Source organism: Apaloderma vittatum, unplaced genomic scaffold, assembly GCF_000703405.1.
Source record: "Apaloderma vittatum isolate BGI_N311 unplaced genomic scaffold, ASM70340v1 scaffold43091, whole genome shotgun sequence".
Lineage (NCBI taxonomy): Eukaryota > Metazoa > Chordata > Aves > Trogoniformes > Trogonidae > Apaloderma > Apaloderma vittatum.
In genome coordinates, this window is record NW_009699211.1 from 6,802 (window position 1) to 17,730 (window position 10,929).

Sequence of the window (10,929 nt, forward strand, 5' to 3'; positions counted from 1 at the left end):
GCCCAATAAAACGTGGTTGAATTACAGTATACCTCTGCTAAAGTTACCCAGATAAATGATAGTAAATTTAGGCCCATGGCACATAGCAAATGAAGATTTATTTTATTCTTTGCCTATTTCTTCTACAGAGCATGTTTAGTTACTGTAAATAAAAAAAAAAATCTTCCTATTTATTTTAACTCTGCAGGTTTCTATGACCTGAGCGATGGTGGCTCTTGCTCACTCTCCAATTCCTGTACCTCTGTGTACAGTGAGTCCATCTCCTCCTCCCACACCAGTCTCTTGCCTGGTTCTCAACACCCTAAAGCAAGGCTCAGTGTGTTTGATTACCGACCCAAGTCTGCAGATGAAACTACTGTGCACACCACGAGCTTCCAACAGGAGGGATCCTATGTCAACGATGGATGTCGAGTTATGGCTAGCACAGATGTTTCTGAGACTCCTGCCAGGTCCCGGCCAAGGCCAGTTTCCACAGGTAATCGACTGCAGAACTGGATACTCAGGCAAGAGAAGGGCAGAAACATGGTTATTACTTTTAGGACCTAATATACCAATGTGTAATCAATATATAGCACTCATTTTCAATACACAGAGTGAGAATTAATCAAAACCACAGAGCCAAGCTGTTTACTGTCCAACTTTCACTTGTCTCCATACTCAGATACATTTAACATATGCATTTAAAAATAGAAAAATATTTAAGTTAATGAGATAAATAGTAATGAATGTTGAGATACGTTTTTTTAATCTACCTTCTTGTGAAATCAGATAAATCACAGTAATTGAAATAACTTCTGTGAAGGTGCAGGGATGTATGAACGGTAGAAGATGAATTCAAAATTAGAGGTGGTGCATTTTACTGAGAAAGATTTTACAGAAATATAAAGAGGAAGAGATGCTTCCATACTCTGCCTGTTTTCTCACTCTTTTATAAAATGAGTATGACAATACTTATATATACCTTGCTCTATTTATTCAGATTAATATGGATTCCAACAAAGTTAGGGATAACAGATGCTAAAGGTTAAGTGACTTTCTAGGAACCTGTCATGAGCCTAATAGGGAATCAACCATGAATTTCCATCATGCCTTTAGACAAAATGGACAAGTCCAATAATATTCCAAACTTCCTGTTTACCCATCTGTGAAGCGACACCATATCACTTCTTACTTTGTGTCCTTCAGTGGCCTCAGAGCAACCTTGTGTTTGTGTAGCTCATATGGTGACCCAGCTAGATGTATGACAGTGCCATTATAGAAACAGGGAAGCCACAGAGAACATCATTTCAAGTATCGTGTCACTCTGGAGTCATTCCCACTTCTTGACCTGAGCTAGCTCACCTCTGGCTTGCTTGGAGCAGAAGCAAAGACCACCTGTTGTGTGCAGACACACCTGAAGCAATGGTTGTAAACTACAGCATAAAAGCAAAGTCTTCTCAAAGCTTCTGAGAGGCTGGGGAAGGAGCTGAGCTTAATGATCTGTAGCTTCCATGTTCAGATTACAGACTTCCTGTTCAGTCAGAAACTTTCCTGCCTGGCAGCATTTTCTTAAAACACTAGGAGCTTTATGATTTTTAGGATATGGAGACAGACTAGCAGAAAAAGGGATAGCTGATGTCAAGTATGGGTGTGAGAGTGAGGCTACAGACCTCCTTCAGCCCTCTTTCCTTTTTATACCATCACATCTCTTCCTCCTGGCTACAACCTCCCACTTCCTTCAGTGTGAGAAGCATAAGTAGAGGGTGTAGTCTTGAAGAAACAATTCTTGCAAAGTTGACCACATTAACAGGAAGAGAAGCAAAATGTTACTTCAGAAAAGCATTATTTGGAGAGGAGAAGAAATTTCACTTTTCCTCTGCTTAGCTTGTCCTCACAAGTAACTGTGGGTACAAGTCAATTGCCTTTTCTTTCACTGGCAAGCAGAAAGCTTGCTGAGACACCGTAAGCACAGCATGCTTCTGACACCTTCCTGGTCTTTTTGCACAAGACAACACCACTACCCACTGCCAAAAATGTCCTAAAGAATTTTCATTATGAAAATCTGTTACTTTAGAAATCATCATCCTAACCTTTGCTGTAGCAGGCCTGTAGAGTGCCTTAGGTAGGACGCTGCAGACAACACCAAATTTTGAAGTCTTTCAGAAGCTTCCTGTCACAGGACTGAAATAGTCACTGTAAGTGAAATATGTGGTTGGATTTGATGGTTTGGTTTCCTGGTATCATGAAGGAGCTAGGAAATCAGTTAGCTGAGGATTTATTGGCACGGAAGTTTGCACTGTTGTGCAGAGAAACCGAAGTTAACTGCAGATGGTTCCAGTACTCTTGGAAGCATAGTGCTCTGCTGGATGACTTGTCTGGGTAGAGCAGTCTTGCTTCACACAAGAACACAGCCTGTCCTGTCAACACGCAGGAGATGCTCCTAGAAGGAGGTAAATCAGTCAAGTGTAACTTGAAGCAACCTTGACAGCACTCTAAAATTTAAGACATCTGAATTGGTGGCCATAAACGCCATCTTCAGGGACTGAGCCTCTCATCTGCTTGAGTAGTTACCCTTAGTCTTTTTTGTCTTGTCGAAGTAAAGGTTCTTTAGTCCATTCTTCTACGTCCTTAAGGTTCACTTTTAAAAACCCTGCACATACAATTATGGCATTCCATGCCTTTTATTAAAAGAATACTTCTTTCTGGAATTAAATACTGTCTTACTTGGGAAAAATATGAGAGTGATAGTGTTGTTATGGAATGAAATGGGAGATCTGGTTAGAACATTTCATCGGATTTGGGGTTAAGGAAAAGTAGAATCACGTTGCTTTCTGGCCTGTTGTACACGTGAGTCTTAAAAGCCCTCCCGTGTGTGTTGAGTGCTTCTGTTTACTAAGGCTTTACTAAAGGAAAATGCAAAAGAATAAACAACTACAGCTTCCAGCATCTAAGAGGTTAAGAAACACTGTAACCTAGTGTCTGCTTAAGTCCTAAAGCAGCAGGTTGAGTACTATAGATTTTTTCCAAGATATGTGATTTAAAAGGGTTGGACAAAAAGCTGGAATTTGAATTTAAGAACTTCTCTAAAAATGCCCTTCACTCTGCAGGCTGGAAATTTCAGGAATTTCTCAGTTATAGTCAGATATCCAGAGGAAGTCTTTATCCTATCCTGGGGAGGAAGCGTTCAAAAACTGTATCTGATGTATTGAATAATTTTATATGACATTCAGCCTCAGGCTTTCTGATTGTTGGATTCACTTTTTAACATTGCTGAGAAATAAAAAAAAAAATCCCTAATTCTTATTTAATTGGTCAGATTCCTATTAGTGTGTGACATTCTCGAGCATTTTTTTTGTGCACAGATTTACTTTCCTCCAAGTAGCATAGCTGAAATTGCCTGCAAAGGCATGAGTTTCATTCTGGTCTCCGTTGTGCTCAGGTGAATAAAAGCCTTGAAATAATTCAGTGATCTTGGAGGACTGAAAACTATTTTCTACATTCATGCTACTGAGTTTGGTAAAAGCTAGCACATGCCACTTTTAGCATAAACCAATTTGATTGTAATTGCCTGTAGTTTAATTAGGTTATTTATTTTCATCCATTTTATAGGTGACTTGGAAAGACTTATTCCAGCAGACACTAGATTTCAAAAGGAGACAGATCCCAAATCCGTGTTGTCTCCATGCCATGCCGGAGACACACAGTTGCTCTGTGTGGACCCCAAATTCCAGAATGACTTGGTCTCCAAGAATGGTATTGATGTGTATCCTTACCCAAGCCCCCTTCATGCGGTGGCTTTACAAAGTCCTCTTTTCTCCCTGGTGGAGACATCCCCAGAAGCAGACCTCCAGGCTTCTCCCAGCAAACCCATGCCTAGTGCGACAGGTCCCAGCTTGATTAGGACTAGGCCAACCACCGAGGCCAAGCCAGGGGGGTACATCAATAAATTACTGCAGCTGACGAGATGCAAAGGGAACAACCGGGCTGATGCCAGTGAGTGGGTTTCAACAAAGAGCCAGCCAGCCACAGCGCACCAGAGACTCATTATAACCCCCAGCGCCGGTGGAGTGAAAATTAACAGCAGCAGTAGCCAGCTAGAAAAAGAAGCAAGTTCTCTGGAAAGTAACAAAGCTGAAGGGAAGCTGCAGAGAGAGGTGCCAGAGGGGGAATGTGCCAAGCAGCAGGAGACCGTGCTCTGTGTGAATGAGGAACATCCATCCTCTTGGCCCAACACAGAGCCATCAGCTGTGAATAGTTGTTATCTTACCAAGTCCGCAGCAAGGGGCTCGCCTCTGGCAGAAGCAACGGAGAGCAGCATGGAACGCAGTTCATCCTGCTCACAGCTGTGCCAGGAGGACTCCAGCCCAGACACCTGGAACGCTAAAGCCGTCCCATCCAGAAAGCTGCCCCTTAAAAGGTGTGGCAATGCCAAATTGCCTAATGCCGGTGGTCACGAGCGAGTGGCACGGAATGAGTTCGTTCACGCTCACTTTGTTCCTGCAGAATCCCACCAAGTTCGAGTCAAGTTTGCCAGCTCCAAAACGAAGGCGGTGAAGATAAAGAGGAGGAACAGCGAGAAGGTACTACGGCCTGGGAAGCAAGCCTTTTGTATGGAGAAGGCGAGAAGGTCCCATGGGGCTGCCGGGCTGCCTGCCGAGTGGAATCAGTCCCAAAGACCACACGGAGCAAAGAGCCTGGTGCGGAGACCTTCCTATTCTGGTGACATGACTGGCAGGTCGTGCTCGGAGTCTAGCCTGTTCCCTGTGCAGGTCAGGCTCCCCACTGTGCCATCCAGGCCAGAGCTCTACAGAGCCTCTGCCAATGCACTGTATTCCCTTGAAGCAGCTTCCGTAGACACGGCCAACAAGAAGAAGCAGCGCAAGTGGCAGTCCACCGTGGAGATCTCTGCCAAGGCCCACCTGGCCAGCCTCTCTAGTAGCTTTGGCCTGGGAGGAGCACCAAGGCAGCCAGCAAGGAGAGCTGGTGTCCTGCGCACCGTCAGCATGAGGGCTCGCTCCAAGAGTCAGCACCATGGAGCTTATGCCAAAAGCGAGTCAGACCATTCCGAGTACTCTGCAGAGTGCGCTTCCCTCTTTCACTCCACCATCGCGGAGACCAGCGAAGGGGAGGTCAGCGATTTCACGACTAACCGTTTCGGGGACAGTGAGTCCAGTGAAAGCAATTCGGATAGCAGCAGTAACAGTAGCAGCCTTGCCCTTGACTATGATGAGGGGGATGAAAGTGAGCTGATTTGGCCTGAAGGTTCGGTCAGACAATCGGAGACCATCCAGGCCTCTTCCAAGCCTCTTCCCCCAGTGCCCAAAATCTGTCGCATCAAAGCTTCAAAGGCACTAAAGAAGAAAATTAGGAGGTTCCAGCCTGCCTCCCTGAAGGTCATGACCATGGTTTAGGGGAGAGCAAGCATCTGTTTCTTACAGTGAAACATCCTACTGGCTCTCATTTGCAAAACAACGAAGCTATGTGCAGAGAAAAGGACTTACTTTAACGAACTGTGAATAACCCCTGAATCTAAACAAGGGATCTTGTTAATGCCTGGACATAAATGTCATTGTATCTAATTTCCTATTTTGCCATTTATTCTGTAAATATGGATCTGTGTATATTGTGTGATGCCTTTTTTTTACTATAGAGAAGGGTCACCGTGGTAAAAATTAAAATAACCTCTGCCATAAAATTTCACAGGCAGACTCTTGATGGTTTGTTGACTATATGCACAGAATCAGTCCCAGACACAAAGGCTTCCCAAGAAGAAGGGCTCTTCCCAACTGGATATTTGGAAGCATCCCCCTCCCTCTTGTGAGGAATTCCTTGAAGTTTGAAGTCTACATTAACCATCCAGCTGTCACTGTGCTCATGGGTAAAAGCTCTCAGTGCTGTCCTTAGTTTTACTTTTTTCAGATCAACCATCCCATACCTCCTCCCAAATATCAGGAGGATGAGTCTGTTCTTACATAAAAAATATACTATGTTTAATCAAGAAGGCAAATATATTTGTGAATGAGAACAAGACTTCAGTTAGTTTCCTGTTTTCAAAACAGAGTATAGGAGTTTTTTCAAACACCCTCTTTATGATGTTCCATGTTATTGTTCATTTGTTGAATGGGTGAAAGAACATGAGGGCTCAGTGCCACAGTGTGTGAATAGCTGGGACTGAGATTATAGCATTGCCCCTGAAATTACAAATTCAATAAATACTATTTAATGTACTTCTGAAAATTGTGCTTGTCTGACTGATGTCTAAAGAAAATTATTCTGAACTCTTAACGTTGCGTCACAAATGCAGAGGAGCTTTCGTTGGTGAAACAGGTCTGTATTTTCATGATAGCTGTGCAGAGGGGTTCTTTTTTATTTTTCAAAGGGTTGCTATAGCTCAGTCAGAACCAGGGTCCTTTCAGCCTCTACCTCAGTAAACCTGCTTCAGCACCTGCTTCTAAAAGTGAATTTCAAAAAAGTTTTTGTACTGAGGGTAGTGTTTAACTGACTCACTTAAATTGATGCAATTTTGTCACAAGATGATTTAAAACATATATTTATATATACATAATGTGTTTTGAATGCATTTGAGAGCACCTATGCGAAGCTTTGAATCAGTTGCTAAACTGATGAAGTGATCTTTTTGTGTTCAGATAAGCAGTCCTAATTCTTTCCTCTGTGCACAGCAATCTGGAAGCTGAGCTGAAGTTCACCCTGTGTTTACCAAAGAGCAGGTATTATCCTCCTATCCTGTTTCAGTGCCCAATCTGAATACATTCCTGGCCTAGGAGATGTAGGCATTACCTCATTCAGCTGAGTGTACTGAGTCTGAAACAAAAGGCAAGTGCTTTCCAGAAACTGTGGGTAAAAGAGGGCCTGTTTACTCCAACCATTCATTAGCAAACAGAAGTATTGAAAGACTAAACTTTTAGCCAATGCCTTCTATTCTTTGGAAGCTATGTTACATTTTTAAACCACTCTATTTTCAAATCATTTGGAGGAAATAAGGCAGAGAAAAGCAAAAGTTACATGAAGCCACTTAGTTCAAGTATTCGACCTAGTGTATAACGCTATCCTTACTGCAAATAGGAAAATAATACATTTTAGCCAATGGAATATGTTTAAACATTTTTTCATGGTCCCAAAAGTATTAGATGTAATCATTCTGGTAGGATTAATGGGAGAATTTCACAGGTCTGGTGGTGGTTTCTTGTTCAGCATGTCTAGCAACAGAGCAAACAAGATTGTGATTTATGCCTTGTTGACTTTCTGCACCACAAAAGGATTCTTTTTCCCATTTACACAAAAGGTTTCATTTGGGAGAGTGTGTCTGAAGTTACATATGAACCTTTAATCCATGGATTTTCTGTACTGAGGTGGGTTTGATTGGTTAGATAGGAATTTTAAGTTGGTGGTTTTGTTTTGTTTTTTTTACGCGGGGGAGGAAATTGTTCCTAACTAGAAAAGCATTCTGAAACTCAGTAAAAACCACCACCCAATAGCTCTCTATCTTTTTATCAGGGTAAGTTCAAACAATAAGTTTGTGGTCCCACAACTCAGTAAATCCTGCTTTAGGGCTGTTAATACTCCGTCAGAAATGTTGCCAGACACATGATGAAAGTGCTGATCCAGAATGAACTCACACTGCCAAGTCAAATAAAGAAAAATGATGACTTAATTTTATACTGACAGGTTTTATGCCAGATGAGGTGTCACCACCTCTACAGCTCACACTTTCTGCCAGGTCAGATAATGTCTCTCCTCCCAGAGCCAGCATAAAGCCAACATAAAAGCACAAAGCTGGCAGAAATGTCATCATCCTATGCCTTTGCTAATTTGACAGAAATATGACTATATGCCCACACTTGATCCAGGGGAAACCTGTGGTGCTGGAGAACCCCAGCACCTGCAGTTAAGTGTTCAGGTATCACCATGTGCAGTGATGCTACTGAGCTGTGTCTTTGTGTGGAAGGCAGGATGAGTGGTGCCACCCCTCCTTACTCCAGGACATTGGACCTTCTCCTTAGCACTGCCCTTTGGAAACACTGCTTTCCTCTGCTGGGCTAGAAACTGCATTGGGACCAGAGCCCTGGAGAGAAGTAGGACAGCGCAGAGCAGGGCATGAGTCTCAGGTGGTCAACAGTCCAGCTCCACTGGCACCAAAAAATGGTTGTAGTTCAGCACACTGGTAAGAATGAGTATGTTTTCTTGGCATGTACACTGCATGCTTTGGTAACAGCTGGCTACAGGTGTCAGCCAGTCAGTTCTCTTTCCATCAGAGACGATGGGCTAGTTCTGCTGATGGCACCCAGGAATACCTGCCTCCTAAGCAAACAGATCTGAAACATTTAAAGTCAATAAATACCTATCATAGAATCATAGAACAATTTAGTTTGGAGTAGATCTTTAAGATCATGTCCAGCTGTAAACCAGGTCCATCACTAAACCACGTCCCTAAGTGCCACATCTGCACTCTGATGAACTATTCTTCTGTATGTGTATACTAAACATCATAAAACCAGCTTTCAGCTCCGTATGAAGCCTCACAGTGAGAATAAGGCATGCCCAGCTTTACTTGTGGTCATAGCAATAGAAAATAGAATTATTCATGGGCTATTTTCCCTTCCAGAAGGAATGCACAAAATCTTTCTACGTTACAGGATCTTGTACTATAAAGGCCTAAGAGAATGCAAAAAATGTCAGTCGGTGATTCAGTTAGAAGTCTAGCACCAAACCTGGTACACTTTAGGAGTGAGAAGTTTAGCACTTTTGCTGTGACTTGCTTAGCAAGTGTATAGATCTGACAGCTGCTTCAGAACAGCTTTATGCAGCATCTCTGTTGCACGAGCTAACATCTGTCATCATCACTTCAAGCTCTAGTGAATCAAAATTAACCACTGCTGAAATCTGTGCACCAGATCAGCAATTTCCTTCTGTCAGAGGCAGACATTTACACCTTGATGTAGGAGTAAATTGCTCCTAAACCACCAAGGAAAGAAAAGAAAGAGAGAATAGAAAAGGAATTAAGGAAGCTTTAAGAGCAATTTGTGGAATAGATCAGAATTATTTTTAAAACTTTATTAATCCTTTTATTGCTCTAGTAATTTTAGAACTGGGTAATTACCAGCCTTTTCGGCCTTGACACAATCTTAGATTTGCAAGTCCACATCCAGTACCCAAACCACAGGACAGAGTTGGAGAACTAATGTTTTCTTGGAGATACCATCCTTCAGATCAATCCTTTGTTTGAAGTGACTTCTGGTCAGGCAGGGCAGTGCTCAAAGAAAGGCAGCAATCATATGGTAACGAGTTACAGGTGATTCTCATACTGGTGAACTTGAGTCCAGAGGACATTTTAAGACTGTGGAGGAGCTTGTTCTGTGTTTGCTTACCCACTCTGGTCTGCAGCTCTGAAGGGGTGAGAGCTGAAGGCGAAAGGTGCTCCAGGAGCAGTTGAAGGGCAGGTGACAGGGGTGGCTCTTTGGGAAGCAAGTGGCTGGCACAGGATGAGGCAGGCTGAGCTTGGCGCTGGAGGGCTCTGGCAGTTCCAGGTCCAGCAGCCTTTGCTGTTTTTTGTCATTGCTGCTAGGTTTCGTCTGGCAGTGCTGGGATTTGGATGCTGCATGTGAAATAGCCACAGGCCACCTGCACCCAAGGCCAAAGACCAATCTGTCCTGAACTACAGGTCGGGGAGCACCCCAGCCCAGGATCCTTCCAGGCTACTAAGTGCAAAACCCCCAGGTAGGCAAAGATTGTTCAAAGGAAGCATGCAGCAAAGCAAGGCATCTGCGACTGCTGTCTCTGAGAAGGAACATCACCGCAGCATGCCAGGGAAGGATTGCCCCATTGTTACTCTGAAGCAATAGCAGCAGCTTTCATTTTCAAGCCCCTTTTGAGCCCTCCTCAACCACCCAGAGGCTGAAGGGATTACCGCACCCCTCCAACTGTGCTCAGTGGAAGAAAGTAGCTCAGCTTTTAACTGTAGCAGCCCTCCTGTGCAAACCCTTTGACTCCTGCAGAGAGCTGCATTACCTATCACACCCAAACCATGAACTCAGCCCTTCTTGCTGAACATGCTCCCCAAGAAGGTGCCCCAAAACAAGCAGCTTGAATGGCCGTGTAAAGAATGTGTTAATCTGGAAAACAACTCCTATGTCTGAAACTTGTCTGTGAGGAATACAATCACGCTGACACCAATATGGCATTTATGCAGTCTCCCTATTTTATGGATGTGAAGGAGACCTGGGATTCCACCATTAGCTGCTCCTCTGTACAGACAGCTGCTGTGATACTTCAGCTACAAGTGAAGAAGCAATCAACACGAAAATGCTCAGCTCAGGGCTGTTTTTTGACGTTTGCACTTCTCGGGTATAAAACCATTGCAGTATGTCTAATTATACTGCAATGCAGCACAATAACAGCTAAAATGAGCAGAAGTCCAGCCACCATCAATTCTGTTAATTCCATGTGTTATCATTATAATGAAGTCTGGGGACTATTGTTATCTAATATTGATTTTTTTCCCAAGCATTTCAGTCTTTTTCCTTTCTTTTCCTAGCTCAGCATTTCTAACTAGGGATGCAGTGCACCAGATTCACCCATGATATAATTCCCAGGAAGTCACTGGAGCTATCCCACAGTTTCATTTATCCCCCTCATGCTGTTTTCAAAATGTCAGCAAATCAGATGATTAGCATGACAGATGGAAAATAAACTGGATTTCAGACCTCACTTCCATTATTGATTGGGCTACAGGCTGTGAAAGTAACTCTCTTTATGGCTGATTGGCCTGTGGGGAGATCCTGGGATTAGGGCTGTGTACCGTGATGGCATTTTATGTTTATTCTTGTTTTCAAAACAGAAATTAAAAGAGTATCAGCAGCCTGGTAATTCTGTAGAGCTACAAAGCAAGAGAGGAGAAAGCCCACAGATCAAAATGACCAGGCAGGGCTGACC

The 10,929-nt window shown here is 43.3% G+C and overlaps 1 protein-coding gene across 1 annotated transcript; it reads left to right on the forward strand.

The window, feature by feature from the left end:
- Window positions 1-365: 365 nt before the first annotated feature.
- On the forward strand, window positions 366-5,390 carry DACT2 (dishevelled-binding antagonist of beta-catenin 2). The gene is made up of 2 exons (XM_009878274.1): window positions 366-475; window positions 3,589-5,390. The coding sequence occupies exons 1-2, from the start codon at window positions 415-417 to the stop codon at window positions 5,388-5,390; spliced, it is 1,863 nt and encodes a 620-aa protein (XP_009876576.1). The 5' UTR covers window positions 366-414.
- The last annotated feature ends 5,539 nt before the right edge of the window (window positions 5,391-10,929 follow it).

Bases quoted from the DNA above. Each gene is read 5' to 3' on its own strand.
- DACT2 (XM_009878274.1), top strand. From the start codon at position 415: ATGGCTAGCACAGATGTTTCTGAGACTCCTGCCAGGTCCCGGCCAAGG. The intron at 476-3,588 runs GTAATCGACTGC...TCCATTTTATAG, and splicing joins GCCAAGGCCAGTTTCCACAG to GTGACTTGGAAAGACTTATT.